The sequence below is a fragment of the Chelonia mydas genome, chromosome 1 (assembly GCF_015237465.2).
Source record: "Chelonia mydas isolate rCheMyd1 chromosome 1, rCheMyd1.pri.v2, whole genome shotgun sequence".
Classification (NCBI taxonomy): domain Eukaryota; kingdom Metazoa; phylum Chordata; order Testudines; family Cheloniidae; genus Chelonia; species Chelonia mydas.
In genome coordinates this window covers 156,964,277-156,984,465 of record NC_057849.1, presented here as the reverse complement: position 1 = coordinate 156,984,465, position 20,189 = coordinate 156,964,277, and the positions used below count along the sequence as shown (strand labels likewise).

General features: G+C 40.9%; 1 protein-coding gene across 1 annotated transcript in view; it reads right to left on the bottom strand.

The window, feature by feature from the left end:
* Window positions 1-20,189, bottom strand: part of DSCAM (DS cell adhesion molecule) — a 603,664-nt gene that overhangs the window by 56,853 nt on the left and 526,622 nt on the right. Inside the window, exons 22-27 of the mRNA XM_043538206.1 lie at window positions 13,877-13,994; window positions 12,931-13,094; window positions 8,886-8,984; window positions 8,379-8,567; window positions 6,753-7,043; window positions 2,280-2,456 (exon numbers count right to left, since the gene is read on the bottom strand). Coding sequence (XP_043394141.1) covers window positions 2,280-2,456; window positions 6,753-7,043; window positions 8,379-8,567; window positions 8,886-8,984; window positions 12,931-13,094; window positions 13,877-13,994 — 1,038 coding nt within the window. The remainder of the gene's footprint in view (window positions 1-2,279; window positions 2,457-6,752; window positions 7,044-8,378; window positions 8,568-8,885; window positions 8,985-12,930; window positions 13,095-13,876; window positions 13,995-20,189) is intronic.

Below are 20,189 nucleotides of genomic sequence, written 5' to 3'. Positions count from 1 at the left end.
CTATTGAAAAAGCATGTTGTAAAACTGGAAAGTGTTCAGAGAAGAGCCACAAATAATTTTTTTCTGAGTTGGATTAATTTAATAAATTAGAAGAACTTTAGGGTGAGTTTCACACTCTGTACAGTTTAACAGAATGGGGTCTTGAATGTCTTGATAATGAAATATATACACCCACTCGTGGACATGTGAAAAGTCCCCATGTAATGTTCCAAAGCAGGTTTTCATTAGAATAGGTTGGTAGGATGCTGAGGATTGTTTTGCAGCATTCTGTGTGTACGGAAAACATGCCTTATATCAAAAGACTCAAGGAGCTCTATCTAGCTAGTTTATGAAAGAGAAGGTTAAGGGGTGAGTTGATCAGAGTCTACCTTCATGGGGAATAGAAACTTGATAACAGAGGGCTCTTCAATGTAGCAGACAAAGATGCTATGAGATCCAATGGCTGGCAGTTGAAGCTAGACAAATTCAGACGAAGAACAAGGTCCACTTTTTTAATGAGGATAAGTTACTATTGGAACAATTTACCAAGGGCTGTGGTAGATTCTCCATCACTGGCAATTTTAAAATCAAGGTTAGACATCTTTCTAACATATAAGCTCTAGTTACGCTCTAATAGGACCTAAATATCTATGAATCTATGAATGCAGGGAAGGTCTGTGGATTGTGTTATACAGCAGGTCAAAGTAGATGATCACAGTCGTGCCTTCTGGTTTTATAATCTATGAATCTATGAAAACTCAAATTAATGATCAGAGTAAATAATAATGCTTTTCACTCAATGATCTCAAAGCACTGTCCTACAATCATTAAAGGACTGAGTCTCACAATATCTCTGAGAAGTAGGTAAGTATCAGTGTCACCGTTTTTATGATGAGGAAAACTGAGGCATAGAGAGGCGAAGTGTGACATGACTAATGTCACATAGGAAACCTACTGAAGAGCAGGAAACTGAATCCAGGTCACCTGACGCCCTGTGCTATGCTTTATATACAAGATCATTCCTCCTCTGTGACCTACACATCTGCACAGTTCTAAGGGCCCTGCATCAGCACACACAGTACAGGAAGGCAGGAAGCAACCTGAAGAAGAGGAGGGTGGATACTAATATTGGGAGGAAGATGAACAGGATTTTCCACATGTTATGCTGCAAAACCTAGGGCTGGCCCTAGTTTTAATCATCAAGATCACATGTTTTGTGAAATATCTATGACTAATTTTCTTTCATGCAGTACTTGGAAATAAACTCATTTTAAGGATTACAAATATTTTTGTTATTATGTAGCGCAGGCTGTGAAAAGCTTTTAGAAAAATAATTTCAGTAAGCCTTGATGTCATGTACTATTCTCCACGCTTCACAAACACAGCCAAGTCATGAGGCACTCAGGGCAGGGTGCAGAGATGGTATTCTGCCCCCACTGCAATTAGTGGTGATGGAGTGATCAGTGCATTCATCAGAAGAAGCAATGAAATTGCATTAATTCATAGCTTTAATACCTATGTCAAGTGCAGACACTGATGTATGAATAGGGTAGTGATTAGAGAAAGGGACAGCTCAACAACAAAGAAAACGAGACATAATAGGAGAGCAGAGTTAAATAGACAGTATAAAACTTTTTCCATTTGAAGTGAACCATGAAGTATGCTATTATGATACTTCTCCTGCTATACTACAGTACATTCTACAATATAATTAATGTCCATCCCAATAAGCAATATGCAATCACATCTTTTGCAAAACATATATGAGCAAGTCAGAGAATTTATGGGTGTGTTTTTCTAGCTCATTGATATCTGGCTACTGCATCAGAATTATCCTAGATGCGTGGTTCATGTTTTCTTGAAAAGTGGATTTCTCTCTCCCCCAAAGAACAACCAATATGATCTTTCAAAGAAACTGTAACTAGGGGATGCGGAAATCCTTTTAAAAAAATAAACAAATGGAACACATGATTTTCCCCCCAGATAAAATAATCACTTTGCTTATGGAGATGAGAGACTGATTTTTCAAAAAGTTATTTCTTTACAATGTTCATTTCTGTTAAAAAAAGAAAAGAAAAGAAAAGAAAAGAAAAGAAAAGAAAAGATTTTTTTAAAAAACAAGTCACCTGTATTACTATAGATACTAACTTAATATCACAGGAAAATGACACTTTATGTAGAAAAATATCTTTGGTACACCACACAAAGTCTCACAAGCTTTTCTCTTCACAGTCCCATTTATACATTAATGCTAGGTGACTATGAACATGTGGGAATAAATGCCAGATGTCCTCTCTTACCTCTGAGTCTCTTCAGTCTCTGCTCCCTCCTCCTCCTTCGCACAATCAGCAGAAGCACAAAAAGCAGCAAGACCCCCACCAAGATACAGGAAATGGTCACCAGCATCTTTAGCCCTTCGTTGGTTGCCAGACCTTCCTCACTTTGGACAACTGATTTAATGAGTGGAGGGATTGTACCTGGAAACAGTTTCATGACATTAGATGCCTATTAATGAAGAGAAAAAGTTGAATTTTCATAGAAACTGTACTCTATCTTCCAAGGGCATACAAGCCATTTAGAGGCTTTTGTCATGTCCAACACGGTATTACCTTTACACATGACATATTTAACCATTACAAAGAAATTTCAGATCTAAAGTCTAACCTATTTGTTTCATTCTTTACTATGGGAAATTAGTATTTGTGTAACAGATTTACATCATTTATCAGATATTCCTTTAAAAAGGAATGTACATTCACTGCTATGTATATCAAATGGGCCCTTTAAACAGAAACATTCTTGCATCAGGTGTCTAAGTGGGCAGCACTGCATTGATCTTGAATTCAGAGAACCTACCTGCTGCTAATTCTGGAGCTGATAAAGACTTTCAGAGGGTTAGCTCATGAGAAAAATAGGACAACAAGGATATGAGGAAACCATGTGATTTTAAAAGTGGAGTAGAGGAAGTAGTTTATAAAGCAAAGCCATTCTAAGAGTCAGGCAACTTGCTCTTTTCATTTTGGGATGCATTTGCATTTTCAGCACCATTCCCTGATGTATGGCATGTAATACTTCACTCTTTGTTTTCCTTTTCAGGGATATGAGCAGCATGCAGCCCTTTCTAAAGAAAGCTGTTTAATCGTGAGAGGGTTCTCATTCACTTCCTGATTACTATTAACCTGCCATGTGCACCCACAAGTGGGGCTATAAAATGTAGATTTGTGTGGAACATGAGTGGAAATATGTAAGTATTGTGAACTCTGATGACTGCAGATGGAAACTATTTAATTTTAACAAGCTACTGAAGCATAAAACTGGCTATCTGCTTGCTGAATGGATAGGAGGTTAGGCTTAAAAAACAGATACAATCTCTTTTACATTTTAACTGCTGTTTTGTGGGCTCTCTCTCATTATGTAGCATTCAAAATCATACAAGTATTATGATGTGATGCAATGTAAGTGCCAATAATTACAGGTCAAATGTAAAGATCTACACCCTTTTTGCAGAATAGCTACTTATTTTGTACATAATAAGCACAGTGATACCCTGTAAGCACAGGCTGTGCCAACATCCAAGGTTATCTCAGATACTTCAGCACATTTATTTTCATACAGTAGCATTTTGCATACACATTGTGTATGGTTTTTTCCCCTTTACTGAGCTACATATGAGTGTTCATATTATACCAAAAGTAATGTTGTTTTAATAGGAAACCAAGAATAATAACACCTTTATAGAGTAAAGCATGAAAACACATTTAAACAGAACAAACAGAAATGGTTAGCTAAGGGAACGACAGAGAGAATGATCAGATAAAGATATGGAAAGAACTGCAAACTAATGAAGGGCAAACTAATCTCTGCAATGTAATCATCCCAAATTCTCCTGAATACTAATGACTAAAATTTGCCTTCAGTTACGGTTACACAAACCCTTTGGCTGAGAAGAGAGTTAGGCTCAGTAGTATCTAAAAACATGTCTTTCGAGATGCTATATTTTGACTTAAGTGATATTAAAATAATGCCCTAACTTTAAATTAAAACCTCAGTTTTTAGGTAAATACATTAAATGTTCTATAGCTATTCTAAATAAAGTGCAAATCTGGTACACTATAGATGAGCACTGTTAGTTTAATACAATATGTACTACAAGTTTAATAGAATTATATATGCTTCACACAATCATTGTATGATGTTTAGCGTGTGTAATTAGAGCTGAGCAAGAAACAAAATTTCCATCCCATGGCAATTTCTGATATTTCAACCTTTTTTTTTTCATCCCGAATTGCCATTAAAAGTTAAAATATCAAAACTTTTCAAAGAACAAAAAGTTATAAATATTTCCATTTGCAAATGTTTTGTTTTGGATCAATTCAACATTCATCTGCATCTGCCCGAGCTACTGTGGTGCCTCACAGGAGTTGTAGTTCGGGTGCCTCATGACCCCATTTACCCCTGTGGGCCAGCCTCCCCAGCCAGACCACATATCCCATGATACACTCTGGACCTGGTACTCCAGAGTGTCTTTCTGCATTCCAGCTTTTGTGGGCCTAGTCAACTAGCTTTTGTGGACCTAGTCAACTAGTGTAGTTTAGAGCTACTACTGAACTGTTCTAATTTATTCCAGGATTAGAATTGAACCAGCCTCAGAATTAGGGATCAAAAACTGGCTTCTTTGTATTCCCCATGCCACAGCTATGCCCAGTGGATACTTACAGCTAAGAGTCCAAACCTAAGTATTTTGGTTTGAATGTAACTGAAACTCAAGCGAAAATAGAGGGGACACAAAATTCTGCAAACTGAAACCACTGGGGAAGGTTAGCTGAAATGTGTGGGAACTGAAATCAAAGAATTTCACAGAGCTCTAGTATCAAGGCTCTAGCCTTTCAGACTAACTGGCTGTACAGAGCTTTACGTTTTAGGGCATTTAACCTAACACCTATTAGCAGTTCCAAACTAAATGCAAACCAAACAACTGAAAGGATCTGCAATTCAGAACTTTCTGCTAAATTTCTGAAGGATTTACCCAAATTCTACAATTGCTAACAAGCACTCATGTATAGCACTTTACATCTTAAAACCCCAGTACAATAGTTCTTAAAACAACTTACAGTACATAAATTCAGAAGTATTATTATTTCCTTTCTACCGTAGGGAAACTGAAACAAAGATCGGTTAAATGACTTGCCCGAGGTCACACAATGAGACAAAAAGGTCAGGATTAGCACTCATGAGTAGAACTGGTTGGAACTTTTACGTCTGAATGATTTTCTAATGGAAAATTCATCTTCTGCAAAATCAAAATGTTCCTCAGGAATATTTAAATTTTGCCAGAATATTTTGAGTTTCCATAGAAAAATTGTCTCCAGCTCTATAGCTCCCCCATATCTTGGCAGCCCACCAGAGAGCAGCTAGGGAGCCAGAGAACATGGGGAGTACATTTCATTTTGGCAACACTGAAACGTCCCTGCTGCAGGAATGTTTTGGTGTTTCTACAACAAATTTCAGAATTTCATGGTTTTTGTCTCAATTTGGGATGAAAAAAATCCTTTCATGTAAATAAAATTCTGTTTCCCACCTAGCTCTACAAACTCTTCTGATTCCCAGTCATGTGCTCATTTTTCTAGATCATACTCTCTTTCTCTAAGGCTGACTGTAGCCACTTTGGCTGTAGATCTTCACTACTAAAGCATTGTTATCAAACAGGATAATCAGTGTCAGAAATGTCTGCTGCTCTTTGTGAGATTTTCCAGCTGACCAGAAGCACTGCCCCCATTGAAATATAAATACTTTTACAGTTTTATTGTCTTCTTATTGCAGATTCTATATCGCCGCACATAAAGTTAAACTGCACTTAGGTAACGTTATGTGAAATTAAATTATTTACCATCTACCGACCAAAAAGCATGTGAGCTGCCTTTTGAAAAGAGGTTTTCAGATGAATGTAGTGGCTAAATGCTCTAGTTCTTTTATTATACATTCTGGTCTGCGCCTTTCACAACATCCCAACTTAATGTGCAGCTTAAAACAGCAGATCCAGCCATGCAGTAATTATTGTGCTTGGCTTTTTTAAATGGCAGGAAAAGGCAGAAAAACTGTGTGTGAAAGGATCGAGAAGGAGGAGACGGAAGGGCCTAAGTAAAACACTAAGAAGCCAGCTGATGGTACTTGAGTTATAGACAGCACTGATTGTATAACACAGTAAGAAAAACTCCTGCACCAAAATAACTTACTGCACTCAAAAAAGACTAGTTTTAGCTATTAGTCCAGCACTCCGAGTTGCTCAGTGTTAGGTTATTTAGTGGGGTTGGAGTTTTGTCACAAAGAAACTCTGGGGAATGACACTGCAGCCAATCACATTCTTTCTGGTGATGGTTGCAGGAACCAGTCATAAAAAAAAGATCAAAACAACTGCTGGATGGAAGAGAAACATTAGATATTACACAAAAACTATATCTAAACCAGTGGTTCTCAACTTATTTATCACTGTGGAACATATATGCGGCCCACAGTCTGTTATCTGGCCACAGGGGCTGGGTGACAGGGCAACAGCAGCCCGGACTCTGACTGCGTGGGGCCAGCTGGCTGCCCGATCCCGGACACCCAGAGCTTGCAGGGCCAGGCAGCTGCCCCACCTCGACCCCAGACCCGCAGAGCTTGTGGGGCCGGGCGGCTGCCCCCCCCGACACTGGACCCCTGGAGCTTGTGGGGCCGGGCGGCAGCGGGTTGAGAACCACTGATCTAAACCAAATACATAAAATGGATACACTTACTGCCATCATAGTTGAGTGTGGCAAATTTGGCCTGTTTCTCTGCACAGCCTGCACTGTTGCACACTCTCATTTGCAGTTCATACCAAGTTGCTTCCTGAAGGTCATACAGTATGTAGGACTTAGAAAGTGATGTCCGCTGAGCCGTTGTCCATACTGTGGTCCGAAATGGCCGGTACTCCAGAGTAAAGGAGGTGATTGGACAACCGCCATCATTCCAGCCAATAAGGTTCAATCGCACTCGAGTGGTGTTAATACTGGCAAAGAGTTCTTGTTCTTTGGAAAACTGTGGCTCTAAGAGAAAGTATATTTTAAGTGAAATACTTAAAATAAATAAAAATAAATAAGGAATAATTGATAGGAGGGTCCTGCCTTTGTCATAAATCATTCTCAAAGTGTCCACTAGACAGCAAATTTTCCTCCCCATTTTAAAATGTTTTTTTTTCCCAGAGACCCAGATTTTTAAACCCAGAAACAGTGTGTATGCATTTCTGTGTGGACCAGACTTGCACAAATCAGTTTGGACTTTTGCACAAGTCAGTTTGAAAATCTACAACCAACATTTCAGAATGTTATTCACTGCTGCCCAAACAAAAAACAAATATATAGAAAACTAAGTGTCATAGAAAGGCAGGTAAACTTGGGGGAAAAAGTTAACATTAGTGAATTGCCCTTTAGGGCTATATTCTCCCTTTGAAGTAGAACTGATCAAAATTTTTCAGCCGCACGTTTTGGGGTATAGGGGGTTTTGTCAAAATCAAAATATTTTGTGGGAAAATGTTAATTTTGACATAATTTTCTGTTTTTGTGATGGGAAATCTCAAAGCAAAGGCATCAAAATGTTGACATTTTGAAATGAAACACTGTTTTGTTCAAAAATGTCCAAATTTTTTTATTTTGAAGTTTCTGAATCTAAACTTTTCATTCCTGAAAAGCAGCTGATATTTTGACTTTTCATCCCATTTCAAGATCAAAACAAATGTCAAAAATACTGGAATTTCCCATGCTATGGAAATTCTGATTTCTGAGTAGCTCTACCTTGAAGCATATGGGCAAGTCCCATTAACTGTAGAGGGAACAGACAGTATATTTTCAAATTAATTAAAAAGGACAAAAAGGACAGCTATGCTAAAAACTTCAGATTCAGAGGTAAAATTTGCCAAATCATTTTGGGATATTATTACCAGTTAAATCAAGAAAGAGAAGCAGTTAAGGTGCACATAACGGCTTGTACTGCTAACCTCTTCTGCATGATAAAGACATAGCTGAAAATGTTTTCAAAGAGACAAAGTAGCTGAGGTAATTTACCCCTTCTGCTTAACAATCTATCCCAATCTATATTTAGTTCAGAAACTCTGCTTCCTTTCCCAGACACCTTCCACCAACAGAAGTTGGTGCAATAAAAGATATGACTTCACCCATCTTGTCTCTCTCATGCCCAGGGACCAACATGCTTACAACAACAATGCAAACCATGTGTTGAAAAGCAATAACAAAAATACTCAAAGCAACTAAAATTGGAACATCTGTGCTTCTCTTTCTAACCATAACAACAGAATTACTTCTATAGCAGGATGGGAGAGCTCACACTCATTAACTGTCTGAGTAAACAGGTCAGCAATTCAGTACCTTTTCCAAGTGTTTTGGCCTCTATGATCTCGCTGATGCGTCCTGGTCCCACTCCATTCTGAGCAGTTAATGTGAACTTGTACCAGGTACCACATTTCAAGGTTTCTAAACGGTAGGACCGTTCACTAGGGCTAATGGGAAAACTACCCCACTGCTCACTATTATCTTCAGAGTACTGCAGTATGTAACCTGCAAGAAAAGCAAAGACAATGATAAACCAGCAACCTAACTTCTTTAGCAGATATGAATCACAAATTCTGCTGAATATGACAAGATGTTATGAGGACTTTTATATATTTGGAAACCGTTTAGCACAGAAAGATATTGAACTTGCTTCTTACTGGATTAGTTCCAATAGATTCTGTGTAATATAAATATACATATTACTTGCGTACGTGACTTCCACGACCTCCATGACAGACATGGAGCCCTAATCATTATTATTTGCCAGGCCTATAAAGAGATGATAATTTAGTAAGAAGTTGCAGTTAACCTGAATTCTATTACCTCGGATAGAACTACCGCCATTGTCTCCAGGTATCCAGGAAAGAGTGATAGAAGAGGATGTGGTTTTGGACACAGTAAGTCTTGGCTGGTCTGGGGGCACTGGATGGGAAGGAGTTAAAAATAGAAAATAGATTTAAACGATTATGCATAGCTTTAAACCATTCTAACAGTCATTTATCAAATAACTGTTTTGTGTGGCAAAAATGCAAATTATTTCTGTCAAAGTGTCTGTATAATTGACATCCTCAGTTAGGAGCGAGCAGACAAGCTCTCATTTTTTATATTTACATTTCTATACAATTTTATCTTTCATTTTTCCCCACTTTTTCTCTGAACATCTGTATTTCTCAGCACTGCTATCCTGCAGGATCTCCTTCCAAATGACCAGGAACACACTTGGCCTCTCATAATAACTTTCTATTAACTTTCACACCTGTTTTAAGCACAATGGCTGCATGTTTAGCTGATGGAAAGTGCAGCCCGTTTGCAACTAAATGGCACACGCAGGGATGCGTTTGCACCAAATAGTGGTAATTACACGTGCAAAAGCGGGTACATACAAATTTTTTGTTCAGCTCCGTGTGCTGAAAATTCAGCTGTGTGTGTTAAATGGCACAGGAATGGTGTATCTCTGCTATAAGGAAATCCAGCTTCCTATGTGCAAAAGCAGCTTGTGCAAAGCCACAGCTCCTCCAGATGTTTTTCTTCCACTCATGATGCCCATCTACATGGAGGAGATGAAGCACTACGAACAAGAGGTGGGTAAACCTGGAGACATTTTGGTTCTGTTGCTGTGCATAGAGTCTATCAGACCCAAAATTTTGCCTGGGCATAAAGGATGGATTCCCAGAGCACACTGCGTCTTGGGCTGATTGAGGGAAACCATCCCTCTCTCTTTTTCACTGTGACAAAATATCATGATTCCATCACGTGAGCTCATCTTGCAATATTCTGGTTCATTTTGGCAGACTCGTACATGGCTTTGGTTTCCAACTGAACTATTTATCCAGTCCTATTATGCCAACTGACGATTCCTGAATGGGGGGACAGAAAATGCAGTGCATGCTGTGGACTCCTCAAAGATGAACATTTGCCAAGCTAATGCTGTTTGTTAAAAAAAATTAACAAGTAGTGATAGGTGAAATTCCAAAGAGTTGATTCAGTTTGGATCAGAGGCCTAAAGTCTGAAAATTTATCTAAACTTTATCGGAACCTCTTGGGTTTGCAATTCTGAACTAGACATTTGATGAGAAAAAGCTCTCGTATGATTTCTGGGACTGCCTGGTTAGAGTCAGGCCAGAAATATGGCAAGGAAAATTGTTGTGGTATTTAGTCACTTCACTTCCCCTTCTGCTCCTAGTTTGAACCAGGAGAGCCAGAGGTTCAAGATTATTATAGATTAATATTTTTAAAAAAGTTATATAAACTTTACAATCACAACACAGGTTCAGTTCAAGTCAAGGTTTTGTCTGAGAGTTTGGATTTGTTTTCTCTCTACCCAATCACGCTTATCCATGCTTACTTTCAGGTACTGATGAGTAGATAAAAATCTTTCTGCTATTTGCCCTTTCCTGAGGGAATCCCCGCCCCTATCATTTCCACAACTAGCATGTTCCTCCTAAGAATTCTACGATGTAGTCCATATTGTAAGAAACACCGCGGACTTCTCTAGGATTGGAAACTGATCAGAGCTGATCAGGAACATTTTTTATGATTTTTTTTTTATTAAAAAATGCCAATATGTCAAAAAAAAAAACTGTCCGAGAAAGAGGTACGTTTAATAAATCTCCTGGCCTTGAAAAATTTTTGGACAAAAATTTTGAAATTGTCAAAATCTTTTGTTTCAACATTTTCAAAATGAAAACTTCAGTTTGCCATGATTTTTTGTTTAGAAACCTAAGCCAATTCGAGTGAAAAAGCAGTACAAAGAAAAAAAAATGTCAAAATCAAACATTTTGAAATGATCAAAATGAAATGTTTCACTTATCCTGAACTGATTTTTTTTTTTTTTTTTGGTTTGTGATAATTTACTCTTGATTCAGAATAAGGAAATATTTTCACACTCTTGAAAATATTCCCAGGATTGGAAAACTGTTTCCCACTCAGCTCTGTCAGAGACATCCCGCCCAAAAATACTTGGAGGGAGCAGAATATTAATATAGGTTCCATCTCTTCTTTCACCATAGATAGTCAAAGTGAGAAAGAAACTGGAGGCTGAAGGTTGCGAAATTGAACACTATGGGTGAAATCCAGACTCCACTGAAATCAATGGCAAAACTCCCATTGACTTCAATGAAGCCAGAATTTCATCCTCTAGGTCAGATTCACTAGCATGCTTCAGCTACTAAGTGCTGTTCTAGTGACACAAAGCAGCTCTAAATACAGCTGGATTTATGGACTCTTTGTGCTCCCCAGAGCAAAGCAGCTGGAGTAATCACCTGCTGAAATTCCCATTCAAGTCACAGGACAGCAATCTGATCAATGCTGATGTGAAGCAAGACCACCAATTTCACCTCGTTTATAGGGGGGCTGATCTTAGTTACTTAACTCGCTAAGCACAGGATGAGTACTGGAGAAAAAATAAACTCTATATGCCAGGGAAGATTAGTTAAATCAGATGTACTGTACCATTGCTCCCTTATTCCCTTTGCTTTGCTACATTCCACTGAGAGTTACTGAACATATTACACACTAAAAGATTGAACATAAAATTTTTTATCACAGTTCTCCACCTAAGATCCCACAAATTAAATGCCAATCTCCCTTTATTCCAAGGAATTAATAGTGATTTGCTTTTAGTTACTGCAGTTTAATAACTTCGAGATTATACAATTATGAAAGCATGTACTAGAGTACAAGAAACAAGGCTCCACCTTAATATTATTTCTGTCCCATTTCCCTATTGTGATCATGTCTCAGACATTACAAAAAAGCATCCCCACTCCTTTGTTGGATTTTAGGTGAGTTAATCCACTCACTGATATTTGTTTCAAGGCTTAATAGATAGGGATACATAGACATACCTACACTGCCACAGAGACCACCTCTCTCTTTGTGTTCTAAATTGCTGGGCTGCTTGAACTGGCAATTTTTAGGATCGTGTATCTGGGGACCGGGAATGGAGTATTTTCCAAAGAGTGTTCCATGTGCTCAATTCAGTAATATATTTCCCGTGTCTGATATGTTTTTGACAATTAAGGCACATTGCAAGGATTATTTGCTCAAGCTTTGCACTGAGGGGGAAAGAGGAGGAGAGTCTTGTGAGCTGAGTGATCTTTGTGTGTGTGTGTGTGTGTGTGCACATGAACATTGTGTGCTTTTGTTGACATTAGTGTTATATGTATTTTCACATTGTTTGTGCACCTAGCAATACCATGTTGGGTGACTGTATACATTTAAAAAATATTCTAGCAGGTACCTGGTAATACCTGCTAACTAAGATTATAATAGGGGAATATATTAATACCCCCTCCTATAGTCACCATAGCTTTCTGTACATTTCTCCTTTCATACTGAAGTTTTCCATGCTAGGTCTCAGTCCATCAAAATTTGATTTGGGAAGTTTAAACAAAATGCCTTCAGCTATTGTTAAATTTTGTAACCTTAAAATGACATACTTATATATACACATAACAACAGTAAAAGCATAGGATGCTATTTTCCTTGTGTAGAAACTCAAAACCAATTGAAAGTGAACACTTTGGACCTGATTCTGCAAATGCTTATCCACATGCTTAACTTTAAGTACGTAAGTCCCACGGAAGTCAATGACTTTATCATATTAATTTTTAGCTTGAAAAATGTATACCATAAAATACATAGGATGATAAACTGCGAAGCAGCCAAGTCACCGTTACTAGGAGAACCTTTCTTATGATTTCTCATGTCTTGTTTTTTGAATATTTAACTTTGCAAAAATATTATTTGTACATAGACATGCAAGCAGACACACACACTGAAATATATATTACATATACTCTCACACATTAACTAACAGCCATGAAAGACTGTAAAAACAATTATGTAAAAGGTCCAATTGGCTTACCTTGTACTTGCAAATTCAAAACAATTTCATCTGATCCCCAGTTGTTACTGGCCACACAGCTGTAATATCCAGAATCCTCTGCTTTCACAGTACGGATAACAAAGCTGCCATTGCTAAAGATGCTTCTTCGCCCATCAATCATCACTAGACTGGGTGTCCCGTTACTACCTCACAGGAAACAAAATGCATACATTAAAGAAGTTACAATCGGATTAAAACAAACAAAAGAAAAAACAGGACCCTCTTTAGTTAAAGCACCACTGGAAGCATGCCGCTGGAAAATGCCAGTGGTCAGTATTTGGACAGGTGGGAATCCTAGCTATGATTTGAATAATAAAGGAGAGGGCTCCCTCCTTAATTATCTGCCACTTCAAAAAGTACAACCAACTCGGGGCATAATGTAACTCAAAGTTGTACAATGCATCATAATCACTAGTATGGGACATGGATTTCTCTCTCTCACTGCTGATCCAATATTTGGATCAAATTATTGCCCATGCAGTTACAAGCATGGCTCTCCAACGTGTGACCAGTATGTTTAGAAAAGAGCAAAATGGGTCTCGTGTTCTATACTCATGAATGTTTTCTTTTTAGAAAATTACTTTTGTTGGCATTTACCATGGATTTTGATTCACATTAGCAACACAATGACCACTGACACTACAGTTATATTCCCTGAGCCTGATATCTAAACAGCAATTAAAACTATATTTAAAGTATTTAATATTTATCTTCCCCCACATTTTCAGTACTTTCTAACCCTTAAAGTCAACAAGTTTTAGTCCGTCGGACATTCTGACCTTCCCTTCTGCAGCTGTACTCAGTCTCCACACAGTGAAGCAAGGGTAGATTCCTCCTGACACACTCATGCAGTATCATGCACAATCTTGCCCATGATTTTAAGCTAAAGTGCCTTATTCAAGCTACACATATAGTTGCTGGTTACCTATCCTTCATCCATTTGACTGTAGGAGATGGGTCCCCAACGGCTTTGCAAGGAAGGATGATATCCTTCATCCATGGGGTTGTTACTGTGCCACTGAATGTCAGAATTCTGGCTGGAGCTGAACAATAAGAAGAGGAAGACTGAAACAGAGGAGCACTTTTTCATGCATTCTTCAGAGTAAAAACACACATATGCAAAATTAAATATTTAAAGGAAAAGCCAACTTGCTCCAAGCTCTGTTTCGATGAAATGAATTATTTTTGACCCACATTATCAGCTATTTATTTGAACACAAATAATGCATTTTTAATATCTGGAGGAAAGAAGACTGGGGATGGAAGAGCCTTGAAGTAGAATAAATCCCAAAAGCTTTTAATCACTGAGCCCTCTTTACTTTCCCAGTAATTTATGAAAACTTAATCTTTTGTATATTTATTGGTAAGAGCTAAGATGAAATGTTATCTCAAAGGGATTCCCCTCTTCGAATGATCTTCTAGTCCACATTTTCTGGTAGTCATATCTACAACATGTCAGATTCTTAAAGACTCTAGTTACTGAAGAATAGCATAACAGTATCCTATGATATCTCCAGTTTCATTTTGACTAGCAAACACAAAATCTTATTCACCTCAGTGAAGTAAAAGTTGAAAACATTCTGAATGTATCAATAGTTGTTTTGATAATCTCTTTTATGACTAATCTATGTCTTCAATGGCCCAAATACATTCCTTCAAAAGTCAACATTGTTTTATTTCCTGCTCTTGCTATAAACAAGACTCATTTTTTACAAGTGTCAAACCACCTTAGGCTTTGCCTGTATGGTCCTATGCCCCACTGCATATTCTTTCTAAGGGTATGTCTACACTACGAAATTAGGTCGAATTTATAGAAGTCGCTTTTTTAGAAATTGGTTTTATATATTCGAGTGTGTGTGTCCCCACAGAAAATGCTCTAAGTGCATTAAGTGCATTAACTCGGCGGAGTGCTTCCACAGTACCGAGGCTAGAGTCGACTTCCGGAGTGTTGCACTGTGGATAGCTATCCCACAGTTCCCGCAGTCTCCGCTGTCCCTTGGAATTCTGGGTTGAGATCCCAATGCCTGATGGGGCTAAAACATTGTCGCGGGTGGTTCTGGGTACATATGGTCAGTCCCCCTTTCCCTCCCTCCCTCCGTGAAAGCAAGGGCAGACAATCGTTTCACGCCTTTTTTCCTGAGTTACCTGTGCAGACACCATACCACGGCAAGCATGGAGCCCGCTCAACTCACTGTCACCGTATGTCTCCTGGGTGCTGGCAGACGCGGTACTGCATTGCTACACAGCAGCAGCAACCCATTGCCTTGTGGCAGCAGACGGTGCAATAGGATGGGTAGCCGTCATCGTCATGTCAGAGGTGCTCCTGGTCACCTCTGTGAGGTCGATCAGGAGTGCCTGGGCAGACATGGGCGCAGGGACTAAATTTGGAGTGACTTGATCAGGTCATTCTCTTTAGTCCTGCAGTCAGTCCTATTGAACCATCTTATGGTGAGCAGGCAGGTGATACGGATTGCTAGCAGTCCTATTGCATCATCTTCTGCCGGGCAGGCAAGAGATGAGGATGGCTAGCAGTCCTATTGTACCATCTTCTGGCAAGCAGCCATGAGATGTGGATGGCATGCAGTCCTTCTGCACCGTCTGCTGCCAGCCAAAGATGTAAAAGATAGATGGAGTGTATCAAAACAAGAAATAGACCAGATTTGTTTTGTACTCATTTGCAACCCCGCCCCCCGTCTAGGGGACTCATTCCTCTAGGTCACACTGCAGTCACTCACAGAGAAGGTGCAGCGAGGTAAATCTAGCCATGTATCAATCAGAGGCCAGACTAACCTCCTCGTTCCAATAAGAACAATAACTTAGGTGCACCATTTCTTATTGGAACCCTCCGTGAAGTCCTGCCTGAAATACTCCTTGATGTAAAGCCACCCCCTTTGTTTATTTTAACTCCCTGTAAGCCAACCCTGTAAGCCGTGTCGTCAGTCGCCCCTCCCTGCGTCAGAGCTACGGCAAACAATCGTGCATCTGAGTTGAGAGTGCTGTCCAGAGCAGTCACAATGGAGCACTCTGGGATAGCTCCCGGAGGCCAATACCGTCGAATTGTGTCCACAGTACCCCAAATTCGACCCGGCAAGGCGGATTTAAGCGCTAATCCACTTGTCAGGGGTGGAGTAAGGAAATCGATTTTAAGAGCCCTTTAAGTCGAAATAAAGGGCTTCATCGTGTGGACGGGTGCAGGTTTACATCGATTTAACGCTACTAAATTCGACCTAAAGTCCTAGTGTAGACCAGGGCTAAGGTAATCCTGTGATCAGAGGTTGTCCCAATGCCTGCTCTACTTCTGTATGAGCGGCTGGGTAGAAAGGTTCTTCTTTCTCATTTTCTAGCAGTTCATGGAATACAATAGGCTCTTTGAAGCAGTCTTGCCCATTATCAATGTTTCCATCCAAAGCAATGTTAATGTAAAAAAGAAAACTATTACCCCAGATAAAACATTGTCATCTTGAAGTCCAGTGGGTATCATCACTATCCACAGCCTTGTGAGAGTTAGCAGTTTAGGCTAGATACCTACTGTACCACAGTGGGATTGTTGGTGGAACTGCCAGGGTTCATAACCTGATGTGTGATTTTCAGTTAGGTCTATATTTTCTGGCTGAGACTGGCTCAATGGGAAAAAAGAGTGCCAATGATTAAATACTATAGTGATGCATGGTATAAAAATGTCTAAAATAGACAGACAGATTTTGACAATTAGGTCAGGCTATGGATGGTTCATCTCCTCTAATGATATGAGCATTACATTAAAATTATCCATAGTTGTGAACTCTCTGTCAAGAATTCACTTCAGATATAGAGTAGAATGGATATTTGAGGGTAAAGATGCAATTTACTGGAACTGCTCATTCGTGACATATAGGGGCAGATCTTCAGCTGCACTAGTGTTGAACCCAACTCATCTGAGGGAAAATGTGGCTTTATGTGACCTCTGTGCCCCCGATCCTGGAGCCAGTCCCTGGTGCAGCTAAGAACAGCACTTTGTCTGATCTAAGTTCCTTCAGGTTGCAATGGTACTCAAGGGCCATTTTGGCAACTAGAAATCACCAGACCCTGCATTGCATATGAGAAACTGAGGATTTCCTGGACAAAAGTCAGGATATGCTTCTACGGGCACAAAGCTCTAAAAATTTAGAGCAGGTTGCACAGCGGAGCCAAGAGGCCAGTGAAGAGGCTTGGCAACATGTGACCTCCAGAAGAAGAAGGAGGGATGTCCGGGTTTCAGCAACGCAGACACAGGTAACTAACCGCTTTCATGTTCTCTCCACAGGTACTAATGCGGAGAGTGGACCAGATGATACGTCTGAGGGAAGGGAGCAGAAGGAGACTCCGCTGGTTGGAAGGCATGAGATGCACTGTCCTGAGATGGGGGGTTCCACGACCACCACTCCCAAGAGAAGGAGGCGGGTGGTGCTGGTCAGGGACTCTCTCCTCCGGGGGACTGAGTCATCTATCTGCCACCCTGACCGGGAAAACCGAGAAGTCTGCTGCTTGCCAGGGGCTAAGATTCGTGATGTGACGGAGAGACTGCCGAGACTCATCAAGCCCTCGGATCGCTACCCCTTCCTGCTTCTCCACGTGGGCACCAATGATACTCCCAAGAATGACCTTGAGCGGATCACTGCGGACTACGTGGCTCTGGGAAGAAGGATAAAGGAGTTTGAGGCGCAAGTGGTGTTCTCGTCCATCCTCCCCGTGGAAGGAAAAGGACGGGGCAGGGACCGTCGGATCGTGGAAGTCAACGAATGGCTACGCAGGTGGTGTCGGAGAGAAGGCTTTGGATTCTTTGACCATGGGATGGTGTTCCATGAAGGAGGAATGCTGGGCAGAGATGGGCTCCATCTTACGAAGAGAGGGAAGAGCATCTTTGCGAGCAGGCTGGCTAACCTAGTGAGGAGGGCTTTAAACTAGGTTCACCGGGGGAAGGAGACCAAAGCCCTGAGGTAAGTGGGAAAGTGGGATACCAGGAGGAAACACAGGCAGGAACATCTGTGAGGGGTGGGCTCCTGCCTCATACTGAGAAGGAGGGGCGATCAGCAGGTTATCTCAAGTGCTTGTATACAAATGCACAAAGCCTTGGAAACAAGCAGGGAGAACTGGAGGTCCTGGTGATGTCAAGGAGTTATGATGTCATTGGAATAACAGAGACTTGGTGGGATAACTCACATGACTGGGGTACTGTCATGGATGGTTATAAACTGTTCAGGAAGGACAGGCAGGGCAGAAAAGGTGGTGGAGTAGCACTGTATGTAAGGGAGCAGTATGACTGCTCAGAGCTCCGGTATGAAACTGCAGAAAAACCTGAGTGTCTATGGATTAAGTTTAGAAATGTGAGCAACAAGAGTGATGTAGTGGTGGGAGTCTGCTATAGACCACCGGACCAGGGGGATGAGGTGGATGAGGCTTTCTTCCGGCAACTCGCAGAAGCTACTAGATCGCACGCCCTGGTTCTCATGGGTGACTTTAATTTTCCTGATATTTGCTGGGAGAGCAATACAGCGGTGCATAGACAATCCAGGAAGTTTTTGGAAAGCGTAGGGGACAATTTCCTGGTGCAGGTGCTAGACGAGCCAACTAGGGGGGGAGCTTTTCTTGACCTGCTGCTCACAAACAGGGAAGAATTAGTGGGGGAAGCAAAAGTGGACGGGAATCTGGGAGGCAGTGACCATGAGTTGGTTGAGTTCAGGATCCTGACGCAGGGAAGAAAGGTAAGCAGCAGGATACGGACCCTGGACTTCAGGAAAGCAGACTTCGACTCCCTCAGGGAGCGGATGGGTAGGATCCCCTGGGGGACTAACATGAAGGGGAAAGGAGTCCAGGAGAGCTGGCTGTATTTCAAGGAATCCCTGTTGAGGTTACAGGGACAAACCATCCCGATGAGTGGAAAGAATAGTAAATATGGCAGGCGACCAGCTTGGCTTAACGGTGAAATCCTAGCGGATCTTAAACATAAAAAAGAAGCTTACAAGAAGTGGAAGGTTGGACATATGACCAGGGAAGAGTATAAAAATATTGCTCGGGCATGTAGGAATGAAATCAGGAGGGCCAAATCGCACCTGGAGCTGCAGCTAGCAAGAGATGTCAAGAGTAACAAGAAGGGTTTCTTCAGGTATGTTGGCAACAAGAAGAAAGCCAAGGAAAGTGTGGGCCCCTTACTGAATGAGGGAGGCAACCTAGTGACAGAGGATGTGGAAAAAGCTAATGTGCTCAATGCTTTTTTTGCCTCTGTCTTCACTAACAAGGACAGCTCCCAGACTGCTGCGCTGGGCATCGCAACATGGGGAGTAGATGGCCAGCCCTCTGTGGAGAAAGAGGTGGTTAGGGACTATTTAGAAAAGCTGGACGTGCACAAGTCTATGGGGCCGGACGAGTTGCATCCGAGAGTGCTAAAGGAATTGGCGGATGTGATTGCAGAGCCATTGGCCATTATCTTTGAAAACTCGTGGCGAACGGGGGAAGTCCCAGATGACTGGAAAAAGGCTAATGTAGTGCCAATCTTTAAAAAAGGGAAGAAGGAGGATCCTGGGAACTACAGGCCAGTCAGCTCACCTCAGTCCCCAGAAAAATCATGGAGCAGGTCCTCAAGGAATCAATCCTGAAGCACTTACACGAGAGGAAAGTGATCAGGAACAGTCAGCATGGATTCACCAAGGGTAGGTCATGCCTGACTAATCTAATAGCCTTCTATGATGAGATTACTGATTCTGTGGATGAAGGGAAAGCAGTGGATGTATTGTTTCTTGACTTTAGCAAAGCTTTTGATATGGTCTCCCACAGTATTCTTGTCAGCAAGTTAAAGAAGTATGGGTTGGATGAATGCACTATAAGGTGGGTAGAAAGTTGGCTAGATTGTCGGGCTCAACGGGTAGTGATCAATGGCTCCATGTCTAGTTGGCAGCCGGTGTCAAGTGGAGTGCCCCAGGGGTCGGTCCTGGGGCCGGTTTTGTTTAATATCTTCATAAATGATCTGGAGGATGGTGTGGATTGCACTCTCAGCAAATTTGCGGATGATACTAAACTGGGAGGAGTGGTAGATACGCTGGAGGGCAGGGGTAGGATACAGAGGGACCTAGACAAATTGGAGGATTGGGCCAAAAGAAACCTGATGCGGTTCAATAAGGATAAGTGCAGGGTCCTGCACTTAGGACGGAAGAACCCAATGCACAGCTACAGACTAGGGACCGAATGGCTCGGCAGCAGTTCTGCGGAAAAGGACCTAGGGGTTA